This window comes from Rhamphochromis longiceps, linkage group LG2 (assembly GCF_057381845.1).
Source record: "Rhamphochromis longiceps isolate RC_006_pf linkage group LG2, R_longiceps_female_GT1.1, whole genome shotgun sequence".
NCBI lineage: Eukaryota > Metazoa > Chordata > Actinopteri > Cichliformes > Cichlidae > Rhamphochromis > Rhamphochromis longiceps.
Window position 1 is genome coordinate 4,513,540 of NC_140558.1, and position 17,849 is coordinate 4,531,388.

Sequence of the window (17,849 nt, forward strand, 5' to 3'; positions counted from 1 at the left end):
GGCTGTTATTGAGCTGACAACCTTCTGATTAGGAGATATTGAACTTTGAAGGCATAAAAATACACACACTAAACTAGAAGTTTGTGGCCTTTAACCTTCGTTGAGGCCTAGCATCTATTGTTTAGTGTTTAGATATGACATGCATAAACTGTGTAAACAAACCTTATCAGGCTACGTGGATGTTTTGGAGACCCTGTCGTCACAGGAGATAGACACGGTATCTTAATGTACTTCCTGTCTTCTTTTTATCTCCAGCAATTCAAAGACAGAAGTGACAGAGGGGCATAGTTTTGTGCATTCGTGAGCAACTACACGATCACCTTCCAACAAGTCAGGACTGCAAGATTTCTCCAGCACTGTCAATCTTTACCTTTTCTTTTTTCCTTTTTAACTCACAGGTTGCGAAGAAAATACAGGGTTACAGAGGCTAAAGTATATTCTCTCACAGTTTTACCCCAGGTAGTCATTAAAATGTCAGTTGCACGTCCAGTCTGCAGCTTAGTTGTAAATCCTCAAATGTTAGCAGGTAGCTGTTTATGTGGATTATTTGCTTTCTGTTCATCCTTCCATGGCTTCATCCCTTAACTCTGCGCGAGTGGTGCCTCTCCGCTGGCTTTCACACAGTGCTTTTCTTTTTTTTCTTCTAACTTACTGTACTTTTCTTCACTTCCCTGAGTCTGCAGTTATGTAGTTAGCCCACAGTATTCCTGCACACCCACTCTCACAAGTGCATACTGTGCATGATGTGGTTTTCATAAAGCCCTTTATAAGCTTTAAAAGAATGCTCAAGGTTTAAAGTGCTCTCAGGTTCTTGTTGGTTTGCAGAACTTTACAGTCATGTTTCCTCCAAAGGCCTCTTATACCATTTTTTCCATGTTCAAGTATCTTCTGTCTTTTCTCTATGAGTTCAAACTACTCCACTGTTTATATTTCAACAGACCAGAATTTCAATGGTTGCTTAAACATTTCTTATGAATGTAACTTTTTGTATATATTAATGTTGTCAGAAACACAGACCTGGTTGCTTTACATGTGAGAAATCACGTATTGAAGACCGGGAGGAGACGCAGGGCGTCACAAGCTAGTTTACTCACAGTACCAAGCCTGGATAAACGGGAGGGTTGGAAGGTCATACTTTGTAAAATTTGTGCCAAATCAAACATGCCGATCCATCCGCTGTGGCGATCCCTTGAAAAATAAAGGAGCAGTTGAAAATATCTTGCAGGGCATACCTAATATACTTACTGCATTTACCTTTAGGTCAGTAAGGTCCATGTAAAAACGCTAAACTGTGGAATTTTAATATGTTTTTCAAGATTTTGGCCTGAAGTTAGGCAATAATGTGTTACTCATACAATGCTGTATAGTTACAAATGAAGACATATGTTCATTTCTGAATTACATATGCGTAAGGTTCAGAAACTAGGAGCCTTAGATTACACGCAGCTGCACCAGTGAGCCGTCTGAAGAGTGACAACCTTTTTAATAACCTGATCAGCATTCATTTTCTCACAGCTGCATAATGTAAAACAAAGTGAAAATGTATTACTATTAAACTCTAAACCTAAGTAAAGTAAAATAATAGCTTTCATACCTCTCTCCTGGGTGGGGTGTGTCATTATAAATGAGTCATATCTTTTTCTCCAGCAAATGTTTTCCTCTTAACGGAGCATGAACCCGGTTTCAGATCATTTATCTGAAATTTGAACATTGATCATATTGATCGTTGTTTCTGGAAGGAAGTCCATAATTATGTGGTAACCGTGAAGAGTTTTCATGTTCAGCGGGATTGTTGGGTATAGTTTTGAGGGTTTATTTCTTCACAAAGGTTAGGGCAAATCTTTAACCTCAAGTTTTCCCTTGTTTTTGTAATTGAGCAACTTGTTTGGTAAGTTTCTTCTAAGTGATAGCCTTGATTCTTACTTTTGATTATGGAGGAGCTTTCCTCCAGGGAAAGGCAGACAGGTGCAGTCGAGAGAAGAGAGGAAAGCCGGAACAAAATAACTAGCTATTAGAAAGGCTATAGTGAAAGAGCACAAAGAGAAGGACAGATCAGAGACTGTAAAAAGAGAAAGAAAGTGCGAACATGTAGGAGAAAATAAATCATGTCTCTCTGAAAGGTCTGACGGTATAATTTAACTGTAAAATCTATTATAAAAGCAAAATGAAAAGGCAATAATCCAAAGTTCACACCTTTTGATTGTGCGTGTGTGTGTGTGCGCTCGGGAACTGATGGTGTGAGTCGCGGAGGGGATCAAGTTGCTGAACAAACCACTCAGCAGATTCCTCAAAGTTTTTCTGTCCGCTGTGTGTTTTTCTTTTGTGTGTGCGTGCGTGAGAGAGCGAGAGAGAGACAAGTGTATGCTTTTGGTTTACGTCAAGTGTGTGACTGTATGTGTGTCGTGCAGCCCGCAGTGTTGTGCCAGCCTCAGGCACACAGTTAACTGTCAGGATGGGGTAACAAGCAGCAGCTGACCTGCTGATGGAGTGGAAGTGAATGGGTCAGAACAAGAAGAAAGTGTCTGTGTGTCCGTCTGTGTGAGAAAGCTCCTGAAATACACAAATGATTGTACACTTTGTGCTCTGCAGTTTCTGCCTCAATTAACATAAGATCAACTTATTTTATGTTTGTGCGTTTGTGTCAGTGAAAAAGAAGGAAGAGGATAAGTGAGATTTCAGTTTTTTGTGAGTTAATTCTGTCCAATAAGCTGCCTGAAAGGCTAAATGTGGCCTTACGCAAAAAGAAGTCCTGTTGGTTTATAATCAGTTTAGAAACTATGGATGTGATAATGGAATATGGCTTATAAACAATAACAGCAAGGTTTCTCCAAAGGCATAAATAGCACACTTGTGAGTATTGGTGTAATTTAAGCCTGAGAACAGACAAATTGTCACTGAAGCGTACTGCAGGAAAGTACACATAGAGTTTGGTTTTTAAAATCTTAAGTTTTACTACAGTACAGGGCAGAACTAAAGACGTAAATGTTACTTTTCAAACATACCTGGTAATAACAATGAGCTCCTGAGGATTCGTTTGTGTTGCAGCGTTCCAAACTTTTGAGACACACAATATTTTACAGATGCACACACATGCTCACACACCTCTACCTTGATCGGTACATCAGCGCTGTGTCCCGCTGTCAAGAGCTCTCCATGAAAAGCATTCCTCGGCTCTCCCCTCTCGCCCCAGTCTCGCTTGCCTGCCAACACCAACGTTGTGTTGGACTCTGCAAACCCATCTGACTCAAAGACCATTGGAATGTTAGGGGCAATAAAAGACCAGAACTCTCAATCAAAAACATAAAGGTTCAGCCCCAGCGACCGCATTCTGCCAAAATATACAACACAACAAAAAATGACCAAATTAGCGCTTTAAAAAAAGTCATGTTTGAATGCTGCTCCTCTACTTCTGATGATATTTTGCAGCTCTTATTTTGCCATGCTAGTTACGCTATAGATAGTATTTTTACCATGCTAAGAAAATTTGTAATTTTTAAATTCTTATGTGAAATGCATTCGTGAGTTTGATTTGAATAAACAGCACAGCACTGGCAATCATCACCGAATTTCTGCAAATGCAAAATAGAGAACCAGACAAAACACATTAGAACTGCGAGTTAATTTGTCACTGTGTCATATCACAAAATGTTAGCGTGAGAAAACACAGACGTGTATTCGTGGTATTTGGCACCCAGAGCCAGAAAAACAGTCTGTTTGTACTTGAGTGTAACAACTAATTGCATTTGCATTAATTTTGCTAATAAGTGTCCAATTTTAGAGCGAATATAGAATAATGGACATGGGGCCAAACCAGGTGAGTTTACTCGACCTTCTGTGGGGCACGGCCGGTTACATCAGGGCTAACTAGCCAGAGAAGAACTACAAGACAAACATACAAGACTATTATATCGACTGAGGCCATTTTTTGGGATCCTTGCAATGCTCAGATCTTGCTCTAGTATATAAATTTAAATGTAGTCACAAGGCAGTGTGATGATGTCATAATGTCATGCATAATACATGTTTTGTCGAGCAAACTTGCACGTCATTGTCATAAAATTAAAGTCATATGATGCATTTCTAAGTTTGTACTTTTAAAATGTGTAATTTTAGCCCATAGGTAGATGGTGGCTCGGCAATATGATGGTGTCATAATATGTATTATACATGAGAACCTCCACCTCTCTATATGCCCAGCTTGGACAGTGGAGATTTGGAGTATTAGAGTAAGATACTGTTGAATTAATAACTCACAGCGTGTCTTTTATCATGTCTTCCTTCTCTCACCCCAACCGGTCACGGCAGATGGCCCCGCCCCTCCCTGAGCCTGATTCTGCTAGAGGTTTCTTCCTGTTGAAAGGGAGTTTTTCCTTCCCACTGTCGCCAAACTGCTTGCTCATAGGGGGTCATATGATTGTTGGGTTTTTCTCTGTATTTATTATTGTAGGGTCTACCTGACAATATAAAGGTCCTAGAGGCAACCGTTGTTGTGATTTGGCGCTGTCTAAATAAAACTGAACTGCACTGGATTCAAATGAGTCAGTATAGTGCCACAGTACATATGCTATTGGATAATTGGGTGTAGTTGGTGAAAGAGAGTTTATTCGTGACATAGCTTCTGCTAAAAAAAATAAATGCTTGTAGCATATTAAGGTACTACTCTAAGTATTTGTTTACAGTAACTACAGTACAGTAACTAATATTCCCCATATTGTCTGAATATAAGGTCATCGTTTGGTGAGGGTAGTTTAGGATTTACTAAAGAACTGATGATTATACTGCTATAGTCCGTCTAAACAGCCAAACCTGCCCAGGAATTCTGTTGATAGTGTAAACTTACATAAAATAAATCCAGAATAAATTTACTGATTTTATCTTGAGAAGTAAGAGCTTAAAGTGATGAAGCTAATGTGCATGAAAGTATGTGTTTGCTCCAAATACAGACTAATTCATCATCCAGGTTGGAACTTGAGCTTCGCATTTGCCGTTGTTTTGGGAGTAACTGCTGAAAGAACAGAATGTACAGTATGAACTAATTTTTTCTTTATTTGGCCTTCAGACTTTCTCCATCAGTCCATGCAGAGATCGTGCAGCTCTGAGCAGGAAGCTTCTGTCCCTGCAGGAATAGCATGCGTCTGACGTGGGCTATATTTTCCTGTAGTTAAGCTGCAGAATACCCAACGTGCATATTCAGTCTGTCTACATACTCCGTACTGTATAACCATAGGGCAGACAGAGAGGGGGTGAGCATTTGTTTATGCATATGTGGGCACAAACAAACTATCTTCAAGGAGCTTTAAATTATTGTGGGAAGTCAGTTGTGGGCAAGAGAAGCCCATTTTAAAGCCCTGCAATTTTCTCAAAGATGCCAACTACCCAAAAAGATAAGACAGTAATGCTCAGGCACTCTGAAATTCATAATTACTGTAATTGACTATATACAATGTTAAGAAAAAGTTTGTAAATGGGATCTGTGAGTATGACCTGGTCTTCACAGTGATTGGATGTAAACTGTGGTCCAGTCTTTATCTAAATGACAAATGAGCCTGTGACCCCAAGTTCAGGTTAAGTGGTGGTCCTACAGACAGCCTACAGATAACTTTGCAGACTATAATCTATATGTTTACTGTCACCAGGGGGCAGTGTCACAAACAACCAGTCTGTGTGCTGCGCTTGCTTATGTCCATCAGCCAGCGGCAAAGAAGAGCAAAGTTATAACAAATAAAGCGCTAAAGTAAAACTAGGTGTTAAAAAAAATGCAGCCTCCATCTGTGCTTCTTACGCAGTATTTTATGTTTTTAGTGCTTTTCCAATTTGTGTTGAACTCCGCTGTTATTCGGGTCCCTATTCTGGGCCACTTTTCAACATACACACAGCCTCGTCCACATCGAGCATCTTTCTAGTCACCGCTCTGCCTGGCCTGTCTACAGTGTTGCTGACTGATGAAAAGTAAAGTCTGTCTGTTTCCAATTTACATCAATATTTAGGCTTACTATCCAACTGCTTTACTCAACTACACTGGGCTTCAGCTGGCAGACAACCACAGTGACCTAATGCTATAAAATACCTTGATAAAGCTGATTTTTTTCAGCTTTTCTGACCCATAGGCAACAATGCATTCCCAAATTATGATGCTTCCTGTTCAGTATTTTTTCATTAGGATGGTGTCAGTGTGCAGGAATCTTTTACACTTTGTGTTTACATCAGTCCGTGTAAACATCAGGTGTGTAGTGAAGTTTCTTTAATTGGAAAATAGCTGCTTTTCTATCTCATTAAAAGTGTGCGTTCATTTAAGATGAATTCTTTGTGCACATCGCAGATGACTCATTACTAAATTCTGCATTCATAGACAGTTTGTCTAACTGTGAAGTGATAAATATCTACCACCCATTAAAGTTACTTTATGCAAAGCAAATGTTTCTTGTCGGAGTCTTCCAGGACCTCTTTTTTATGAGCCGTGGTTCAATTTAGCAGATGTTTCTTGTCAATGTGAAATAAAATTGTGTTTTTTGTAAATCAACACATCTCTAACCCACACCTCCAGTATTATTCGAGTGACTGGACTTGGACTGGATGGTTAGTCACTCCTGACCCCAGTTAGCATTCGTTGGTGTCGTAATTCAAGACAAATATGCATTATATTTATTTAAATTCACATGCTTTTCTTCCTGTTGAAGGTTATGTTTTGTTTTGTTTTTATATTATATTTTTGTAAACCTACTTTCAGCTGCGTATTTACCATTTACTTAATAGGAGCCTCATGTGCAGAAGTACATAGACAACCTGAACTGCGTCTCGTGAAAAAGAAGGAAAGATTTTTTTTTTTACTTGCTTTAGTTTCACCCCCAAGAGACAGATTTAAAAAGACTTTTCTGTGGTCAAAGACCTGGGAGCAGGGGAGGAGGAGGAGGAAAAGAGGCTGCTGTTCGTGTGTTCCCATCACTGGGGAGAGAGAGAGTGGGAAGGAAGAAAATTTAGAGGTAGAGGAGGAAGATGTAGAAGAGGTTAACTGTCGAAAGTTGAGAGGTTTGGATAGAGGTCCTGTTCCTGTGATACCCTGGGGACAAAATTGAGGAAGTGTGCGTATGTGTATGCGTGTGCGCACGCAAATGTGAAAAAGCCAGGAGAGGGAGAAAAAGAAAAGAGTCTGCAGTGAACGAAGAGGACGGCGTGAATGAGTGTGCTGAAAGAGGAAAAGAGTGAGCAAAGTGGAGTGGCAGAAAGGAAAAGAGTGATGTCAGGGGAAATGAAAATGAAGGGAGGGGGTTACGGACAAGAAAAAAGATTGGTAGTGGAGTAGTTTAGAGGTAAGGGGAATAAGATTACAATCTTAGAGGAAGAAAAAAGATAGAAATAAATAAATAAATACAAAGGAGAATTAGGATTGTGTGGCAGTAATACCACCAATCAAAAGAGGTAAATGTGTGCAAGAAAAAGAAAGATGGGAAAATATTTCAGACACACTAAGTAAAGAAAAAATGGATTTTATGTGTGTTCAGAGAGATATATATCAGAAGAAAATAACAAAAGCAGACCAAGAGATCCAGCGATATGTAACCACATTACCAGGAAAGAAAAGAATAGATGTATAGGGTAGGAAAAGGAGAAAGAGTGAACTCTCGGGCCCCTAATGAGAAAGCCATACAGATGAACGAACACATTCCCCTATCCAGGAATGATGAGTTTGGAGGAGAGCAGGCTCCTCTGAATACCTGTATGACTAATGTCTTTTTCACAAATTTCACTTCCATCCATCCATCACTGTGTCCACATCCTGTTTCCATGTTTAAATAACAGCCCTCCTTGTTAGCACAAGCTAGGAACTACTGTAACGGTTCCCCCATTTTTATAACTCTCTTCTCACCTCTTTAGGATTTTTTTCTTCATCTTGTTCATCTCCTACTTCTGCAGCTGCACAGTGAAGGAATGAATCTAGTTCCAGCTTAGCCTTTTTAAGGGTTTTTTTTTGTTTTTATATTTAAACAAATCTGGTGTTGCATTCCATAACCCATAATCTGCTCTCACTCTCTACACACAAAGCCCCACCCCCAGAGTCAGCAACTAAACCAGGCCTAGCTCACTTATGCATCTTCCTCAATGCTCCAAACTACATTTAGCAACATTTTTAGCCACACGAGGTGTTGCTTTTGTACCACAGGCACACCTCTGTCTGCAGGTTGCAGCAGCATATTCATTCACATATTCAAACACAGGGAGAACATGCAAACTCCACACAGAAAGACCCCAGCCTGATGGTGGAATTGAACTCAGGACCTTCTTGCTGTGCAGCAACAGTGCTAACCACCGTGCTGCCCCTACACTGCTGAAATGACTGAATTCAGACTGAACTGAACAGTGACAATGTCATCTTAGTTCAGTAACTGTTTAATTGTACCCAGAGCTTTAAAAAAAGATAAATATAAATAAGAACAGCTTCACTGGGAATTTGGCTTTTATGGAATCACGTCTAGGTGTGGGCAATGAGAAAAGAGACAAGTAAACAGACGCCTGGAGATGGACATGTTTATTAGCCTTAGCACTTTCTGGAAAGACTTTAGCAACATGCAGGAAGAGCGTATATTTTGAAACAGGGTAAGGAAACTATGTTTTTGTGGTGTATTTCAATCAGTGTGTTTTAATAAAAGTGCTTGTGACATCTCATGGTTTTCACTTGGCACACTTAGTAGAAAATAAAGAGATATAGATTGTGTAATGCCACTCAGCCTAAAAATACAGTCATATGATTTATGCATGTCATGCGCGCCAATGCTCCACGGCTGGACAATGATGTATTTTCTTAATGTTCAAAAACCCAATTTAATTTTGGGATTGCCCCGCACTTAATAATCTGTTGTGGCTCTCGTCGCTCCTGTTTCTCACGCCAGCCACACAGAAGTGAAAAACTGGAATGCCAGCTGTGATAAAACTAGTCAATCTTTCACTGTTCTTAGTGGATCGCTACTATAATGATTACCCCTAAAACCTTTTATGATTGCACTTAAAACAGTCTGCACTTCTTTGCCTTTTCTTCTTCACTCTCAACCCCCCACACCAGGCTACTCCTTTTCTCCCTTGCACAAAAAATCAACTACGACCTCTAACACAATCACAAGCCAACCAAAAAACAGCATAAGAAGAAGTTCCCGACAGCCAACCAATCATTTTTTGACAAGCACACATTTAAGCAGTATCAAAGGGGGCAATGAATTAAACGCACCTGAAATGTTTGAACTGTATCTGGCCACATCGATTTGATAAACGTCTGTCAGGCGCGCTGTTTTCATGGACCGCCGTTTGTCCTTTCTTTCACATGTTTAACCTACAGGACGTGACCTGAAGTTAGTTGTTTAAGGGTGGATTTTCTTGCAATTGCCTTTTGTTGTTTGCTGGGAAATTGTTTGCTACATGGTGGCCTACTGTGTGTTTTTATTGCTATATTTAGAGAGTATTGTTTTAACCTAAAGGGAGTAATGCAAGGTCAAACAGAGATGCTCAGAAACGAGTTAACTCCCACGCCACTCCTGCTTCCACCTCTCTGTGTTTCTGTTTGTCTTTCTTTGTATGCCTGACTGTCCTATTCACTCGTATTTCATTCCCTTTCTCTTCGCAGACTTACTCCCTTAAATTCCATACTCCCTTATTCCCTTATTCATTTCCTCCTCGCTTCTCCTCTTACCTTCCCTCTTTCCTTCCTCTGTTTCTCCCCCCCTCTCTTTGTTCTGTCCCCTCCATTTCTCTCCATCATTTCCTCCCACCTTTCCAATTCGATCAGGCTACTTTAATCCCTTTTGTTTTCCTAGTGTGCTATTTCACAGTAGAGCGGCTACCGAGCGGTCAAGGTCATGCCTGGCTTCGTGTCAGTGTGGCATATCAAATGATATTAAACTTACTAATTGGCTTTGTGTTTGCTTCCAATGGATGCTTTTAAGACTGTAAATTTACCAAGGAGTAAACTTACTTCTTGAACTTCCTGGAATAATTAGATTGTATTTTGTATTTAAGTTATAATCTAACTTATGAGCTTGTCAAACAACAAATTTGTTCAAAACTGTAGTATTTTGTCTTTTTCTTGGAGGGGTCAGAATGATCCATTTTCTCGTAGATCAAGTTGCACACTCTTCATTCATGCCCAGTATACTAATATACTAATTATTCAGGTCTTACATAACCAGGCTGAATTTACTGCTGATGCTACTACCGGTACTAAAGTTTTCATTTTTCTTCTACCCTCAAGGTCCCCCCAGGGTGTCAGAGCGGGTGAACCATCGGCAGAGCGCACGTCTGGGTCGCACGGTTAAGCTGCCCTGCCCTGTGGAGGGTGACCCCCCTCCCCTCATCATGTGGACCAAAGATGGCCGCAACATCCACAGGGGCTGGACACGGTTCAGGGTGTCACAGCACGCTCTGCGTATTAAGGAGGTGGAGATGGACGATGCAGGAACTTACATCTGTAAGGCCACCAATGGGTTTGGCAGCGTAAATGTCAACTACACACTTATTGTGATAGGTAAGTGTTTGGTGCATGAGACATCAATGTGAACCTTTGGATGAATTACGTAGTAGAACTGTTTGAGCACGAAATGAATCATTTTGTGCTTCAAGTAAATGGTAAATGTAAAATTGAGTTGCACCAGTGCAGGCGATGCAAACTGTTAGTCCGGAGGCATGGAAATTCCTCATCTGTGTGTGCGTCTCAATGTTAATGTCACTATAAAAGAGGCTTTGTTGTGCCATGTTTCTTTTTCCTATACAATGCCCAGAAGGCTGTATTGTTGTTAGTGTCTGGGTGGGTGAGCTGTTATGTGGAGGCAGTAGTCTGTGACTCCTCTGACAACCTTGTTGCACAAATACAAGTGTGTATTTTATTTTATGTACATGGACTCAAATAACCACTTCCCTCAACTCTTATCCATGTAAACAAAATACCTGTTGGAAGGACAGTGTGTCAGCGTACATTTACACATGCAAGCCTCTGTCTTTGCCTGCTCGTGTGTCTGGGTCTGTGTGCCGGTGAACCTCCACACCCGTCTGTGTGCGCGCGCGCTTCATTCCACGACATTGTGCACATGCCACCCGATTTTGTGTGTGTCTCTGTGTGTGCGTGCGCGCGTGTGTGTGTGTGTGTGTCAGGTTTCAGTCAGTAGAGTGGATGCCAGCAGAGTGATTAAGGCTGCATAGCGTTCCAGAGAATCTGACTAAAGCTGTACTCTCTATACTGCGTCGGCACTTCAAAGACTGGGTTGAGTGAAATGCTCCGATGCAAATTCATTCATTCGGTGTTTTAAAAGGACAAAAGTATCTTCAATTTGAAATTAAGTCATGCACCAAAGTTAACAGGAGCCAGGTTGAAATCTTAGACAACACAACACTCGCAGAAAACCTAATGATGCAGCGTTTTATCTATCAATGAATATGAAGATTTTCTTCCTATAGATACAGCATAGATTTTATTATCATTGAAATGACAGGTCTGAATTTCGGTTATAGTGTCAACAATACAGTTTCAGTCCCAGTTTTCCATAAATTTGCATATTGCCGGTCGAAAATATCCTTTTATTTTCCTGTAATTATTATCGGTATGCATTCAAAGCTGCATCGGTCTTGACCTGAACTTCAAAGGCAAGCTGGCATACAGAGGGCGGGGGCGGTGGTGGAAGGGTTGGGGGGCAACAGCTGCCGCTGAGGTCATCCAGGCAAGCAGCTGCTGCCCCCTTCTCCCCTCCCTCATTCACTGTCCCTTTCACTCACTTCACATATGCACACACACGTTCATGCTATGCACAGTTAATTGGGCAAATGTATGTATATTATGTGTTTGTCAGTCTCACTGGTAATGAGAACCAATCCTGTGAATTACAACATCAAAACTTGAGAATAGGATCCTTTCCACTTAAAGCAAAGTAAACTGTGCAAAAGTAGACAGTCATACAATATATTGACTTTCAAGCTCATTAGAGCAGCAAGGATTGGCTTGAGAGTTTTGCATGCATGTACATGTACATGTAATTAATTAAAAATCCAAGCAGGGTAATGTAACTTGTATGTTTCCAATAGAAAATGATCGTGGCTTGCAGACTCTGGAAACTGTTTTCGTAGCTGGATCAATCTACATTGGTAAGGATGCTCAGAGCATGGAGCAGTAGTTGTTGTAATACCTTACTCTGTGGACCTTTACCTGTTTCTCTGTTTGATGTACTTTGCTGCTCTGCTAAGGGTTCTCTCACTGTTTCGCTTCCTTGCTTCCACCACACGTCCCCTTCGCTTTCATCTCCCCTCCTTACCTGTGTGGTCCTGTGTTAATTATCTTATGACCGGTCTGTTTCACAGTAATGAGCCCACACCTGCATCTTATTGTATTTCCCTCTCAATTTCTAACCAAGAGTATCATTTAACACCTTTTTCTTATTAGCACCCAATATCAGCGCTCATTCCTCCTTCCCCCAGTCAGCTGGCTCATTTTCCTCCAACCACGTTTAATTTGTACCAATATTTTCACAGTTTCCTATTTTCCCCAGATGTTTTAGCATTCGATTGCCGTAAAACACCCACTGTACTCCGCCTCAGTGGTTGGAAGGCATGGAGAGGCATTTTGTGAAGGCAGGCTTTTGTTGATGTGGGGAAATTGGAAGATTCTTTGAAGGGTTAGTTCTTTTATTGTGTGTAGGTTGGAAAATGTTTGTAAGTAAAATGTGTGCGTGTGTTTGTGTGAGTGTGTGGTTGTTTATTTGAGGACTTTTGCATGCGCGTATGTTCATGCGTCGTTGTGAGAAGATTTATTGGACCACCAATAAAGTGAAACCAAAAAAGATTTTTTTTCTGCTCTACAAACCACAGTGACCTTCAAAAAAACTGAAAAGGCGAGGCAAGCTTCTCTTTCGTACTCCCGCAGTCTTTTCGTGCAGTTTCTTCTCTTTTGTTCTCCCTTATTCGCTTTTCTTTAACTTTGTCTTTTCATATTGTGAATTTTTTTTTCTTTTACTAGAGCAATGAATTATAGAACATTTATAGCTTAAACCAGATGCGATGACAATGAAAGCATGTCTGGAGCAGAATTGGGAAACTGTGCATAAAAAGGACGGAAGGAAATGGCTTGGAGTCGTGTGTGTGTGCGTGCATGCTTGCATTTAGGCGTGCTTTCAGTGCATGTGCGCATAAAAATGCGGTTTTGAGTTTTAATGAGCACGTGCGTGTGTGTCAGTGTGCATATGCAGGTCTGTTCGCAAGTGGGTGACATGATGATTTGTGGTGATTTAAGAGCTCAACCATAACAGCTGACATCTGTTCATAATTGGAGAACAAAGCGCAAAGACAGGCAGAGAAAGATATCAAACCTCGACCTAACGTATGTTTGAATAAATACGGTTGTACATGATTTATGTTCATCAAGCCGTGGCTACGTAATGAAGACTGAAGCAAGACAAATCACAACATTAAACATGACAAATGGCAAAAACCAAAGCAGGACTATGAAGAAAATTGATTTAGAAAATTATTGTTTCTTCAATAACATCTGGTGATTTAATGCCAGGATTAGCCCACTAATAGCAGTGAACTCCTGACATCACACAGCTCCGCCCTGTTTGTCATGAAACTTTAATGTGGTACTGCACACCAAATAAATGGTTTCACATCGTTGCCTGAGACTGCTTGTTTCCTGGTAGGCCTGCACTTCTTTGACAGCAAATCCAGCTCGTTTTTGCACGTTCAGTCTTTCTTCATTAAACTGCATTGCATGTGTGAGACCGCAGCTGTCTTCCGGCCAGAAGCTAACACATGAGATCACGTTGCAGACCAACATCATCTCGCCATCCGTCAGTTTCTCCATCCTGATGCCCCCTCTTATTTCGTGTTCTCAAATTTCTGATTTTTTTAATTGAGATATCTGGTGCCTCATCTGGAGAGGATGTAGTGGCAGCCAAGGTTTGCAACTTAATTGGTGTGAGTCACACGCAAAGAGAGAAAAGTATGTGTCTGTGATTGCGCAGAGCTTAAAATGAATCTCAAGTAACCCAGTGTCTTGCCCTCGCTACCTCATCCACCTACTTGACAAATTAACCATTTCTGCTCAGGTTAGTTGGTGTTCACTCTAGCATTTGAGGCCTTACAGGAAGTAGGTTCTCAGTAAAAAGCGCAAAACATTAAAAAAGCTGTCATTTTAAGATAGAGCCCAGAAATCATCACGTTGTTTACCCCTCCTCCTCTTGAACTTAAAGATGCCTTAATAGCAGGGGATCTGGTTCCAGGAGAAGTTCCCTTCCTTTGTCTCTCCTTATGGAAATACCTGTTTCATTATAGCGCATAATTTTATTAGATTCTCAACTGAAGAAGCTGGGAATTTTTAATAATGTATGGTAAAAATCAGAAATAAGTTACATTGTATTCCAGAAGTCTTTGCATTTAAAAATGACACGAGCTTATGCTTGATTCGGCCAACAGTTGCAGAAAGTTAGGGCAGAGTTGAAAGAGTGTATGTGCGCCTGTTTCTTCGCCTGTCACAGTCATTTTGTTCGGTTCCGCATCACATTCTCTTTGGTCCTGCTTTTGTTACAACACGCCGCCCTTACAGTGAAGTAGACAAAGCTGTTGCTCCGGATATCAGGGTGGCACTGTGGAGATGTAAACATGCTGGTGTGTATGCGTGCGTGTTCAGGCAGATATGACGCAGCAGAAAGAACGGGTTCAGGTTTCAAAAGCTGTTTACCACCTTGTTGTTTCTTGTAACGATAAACATTAAGATGCACATGGATATATTTACTGCATCTTTTTGCATATACATGTCAACAAGACGGGACAGGAAAATATTTGTCCAATCCCTCACATGCACATGTCACCGGCAAATGTGGACAAAATACAGATGCAAACTGACATCAGCACAGTCGCACACTCCTCAGAGGCCCCTGCCTCCATTTCACGCTTGTCTGTCCCACATCCTCTCGTTCTGCCTCGTTTCACTTCCAGCAAAGAGGAGGAAAGAAGATGGACATGGGGGAGACGCAGCAAAAGAAAACAGAGCCGTCAACAATGCCGGAGAATAAAAGAGAACAATAAAATCTACGGAAGTCTTGGAAAAGCTGTCTTAACAGGTTGAGATGCATTCAAAGCAGTGTAGGGATAAGGAGAGTTGTATCTGCTGCGTCTCCTTTTACCTAACACTGAGGTGGTCTGTGGAAAATAGTAGCCACGAATACTTATCTCTCTTAACTTCTCATGCAAACTACAACCAACTCTTCTCACAGTCACCTTCTCTCTGCTTTTTTTCCCGTCCTTTTTTCATCCACCTCAAATATCCTTCTTGTATTTCTCTCAAAACCCTCCTGCAGTTGGATTCCTTCAGCATTACCAGTCAAGAGGAGACGTCTTTTCTCTTGAGCGTCTTTCACCTCCTCGTTCTTTTGCCTTCTGTTTGCCTTCATGCTCCATTAACATCTGTGTATGTCCATGTGTGTGTGTGTGTGTGTCTGAGTGCATATGGCTTTTTCTCTACTGATTGTACGCCAAGTAAAGCTCTCACAGACCCCTAATGGGTCTTAAATACCCCGTGCTAGCTTTGACTTCAATTCTCCGCACTAGATGCCATCTGTCAGTCAACAAGCCTTTTTCTCAAGGCCCAAGCAGTGACTCATTTTGAGGAGAAAATCCACCCGAAAACTGAAGTGAAGCACACGTTTCATATGATTACAGAGAGTGTAAGTGGTATGTCTAACTGAAGGCTGAAAACTCTTTAAATTACAGTTTTTCTATGAAATCCTCCCATTCCTCTCACTGTCGTGTGTCAGAGTTAGATTCAGAGTTAGGGAAAACTGACATCTGCTTCCACTTTCCCACTCGTTACTTCTAATGTAGTTACTGCTAGTAGTAGAAGCTAAATGCATATTGGTATCGACAATATATGGCCAAAACTTCGAAAAGCACCATCTGCTTGATTGTGGAAGAATCTGGAAGACTAGCAGGACGGTGTGCCCTGCTGCACCACAGCAACTGCGCGGTAACAGCTCAGAGGCCAAGGCACTGACCAGGCCTCCAAACTTCACAGATCTCAGTGCCGTCAAGAGTGTGTGCGCCGAGCAAACAGATCCACAGGAGCCAAAGTATCCATCCAGACTCCTTAAGTATTACCAAGGTAGTTTTAACATTGTGGTTGATTCATAGATGTTGTATTAATGTGTTACTGTTGGGTTATCAGGTGAGAGCCGTACGTGTGTCAGAAAGATTAATGGGCTGGGAAAAACCATTAAGCTTTAGTGCAGGTAACTTTCTTTAAAATTACACGTTCTGACAAACTTATAATGTAGCAATTTAATGCTGTAATTGCTTTTTTTTAAGTCAACTTAATAGCAAATACAGCTGTTGAGTAAAGACAGTACTGCTCAGTATGCAGAGTATTTCTGTTTTACTGGCACTCGACCTCTACGTATCCTCTCCGTCTTGCTCTTTGCTGTATTCTGCGCTCTGTTAATTCTGTTTGAGGAAGGAATTTGATCTTAACTTCATTTACCAGCTCCTCAAAACTCTAAAGCAAACACATTTTCACCCTTGGTTTCCACAGCAACTCTCCCACAGCTAATCTGAGGTGTAATGTTACCTCTCTGTGTGTTTTGGCACAGCAGCGTCCTTTGAGTGAAAAACATGAGACTAATAAGAAATGTAGCAGGGTTTTATATGTATCATTTGATGCCCCATCACTCACATCATGAAGTGCACTCCGTCCCCAGATATGGGTAAAACTACACGAAACTGAAAATTTGAGGATGCGAGATGCTTTAAAGTATCTCAGTTTGTCAATTAAGGCGGACGTGTCCAACAGTGATAGAAGATGGGAGAATCTGAAAGGCAGGGAGGGTGAGGACATATCACAATGAAAGCAAGCTAGACTGGAGGAAATATAATTGTAGAAACTGGGTTTGAAGTGGAAGAGTGGAGAGCTATGGTTATAATTCTTTAAAAGGTCTTAAAGGTAAATGTCTTTCTATAAAAATCTACCATTTTGTATTATGGACAATTAAAAAATGTTTGGAAAAAATCTATATTTTTAATAAATTCACAGAACACATGTCGCATTACATTTATGCCGAACTAGACATCGGAACCACATCTTGTTTTTTCGATGGGGTACTAAGAATTAGTGCGCTGTGTGCTTCTGATGACCATCAATGACATAGGTAAGTGCAAATTCAGTAACATTTTATTAATTCTTATTGATTTTGGTTGTTATAAACTCATAAAATTGCTTCCAAAGGGTTTAAAACCCTTAAATCTAACTGTCTTTAAGCATAGGAACCAGAGATTACTGTGTGACAAAACATTTTAATTTAAGATGCTCTGTTTTGCAAAGTTTTTACACAGTCGTATAAGCTTAAGAGAAGCTCTTAACCTCTTAACTTTGAATAGACAGAAAATGTCAGCATGATTACCAATTTAATCTCTATTTTAAACCAAAAAAGAGTCATAATCCAAACTTACATTTTTTGATAACTGTCCATCCTGGACATCAGACACCACAAAAGATAACTGCAGATAAAAGTATACATTTTTAACAAACAAATGATACATTTAGAGATCACAGCCTGCTGTTAGAGAATCAACAAGTTAAGATGTGAGCAGGTGATTTAGCAGGGAGAGCTCGGTGCAATTGTAAGAGGCATCGACAAAGCCTCTCAAGGAGACACTCGCTGTTTCCAGAGTGGGTCCTTATGGGAGATGTGTCCTGCACCCCCATCACTTAACAGCCACCCACTGCCACTCCAAAGCCTCACCCCACCTGCAAATGAAAGCAAACAAGGTGCTTCGGAGAGCCTCTCTGCATAACTTGCAGTCCCTCACACAGAGCAACAATGACGCTACAAACTCAC

At 40.8% G+C, this 17,849-nt stretch overlaps 1 protein-coding gene across 3 annotated transcripts in view; it reads left to right on the forward strand.

The window, feature by feature from the left end:
* fgfrl1a (fibroblast growth factor receptor like 1a) overlaps window positions 1-17,849 on the forward strand; it is a 71,902-nt gene that overhangs the window by 17,129 nt on the left and 36,924 nt on the right. For 2 of the 3 annotated variants that reach the window (XM_085415220.1, XM_085415228.1), the window contains exons 3-4: window positions 10,235-10,507; window positions 12,055-12,114. In XM_085415220.1, the coding sequence (XP_085271346.1) occupies window positions 10,235-10,507; window positions 12,055-12,114 (333 nt within the window). The remainder of the gene's footprint in view (window positions 1-10,234; window positions 10,508-12,054; window positions 12,115-17,849) is intronic. The other variant, XM_085415234.1, reaches the window with a different exon arrangement.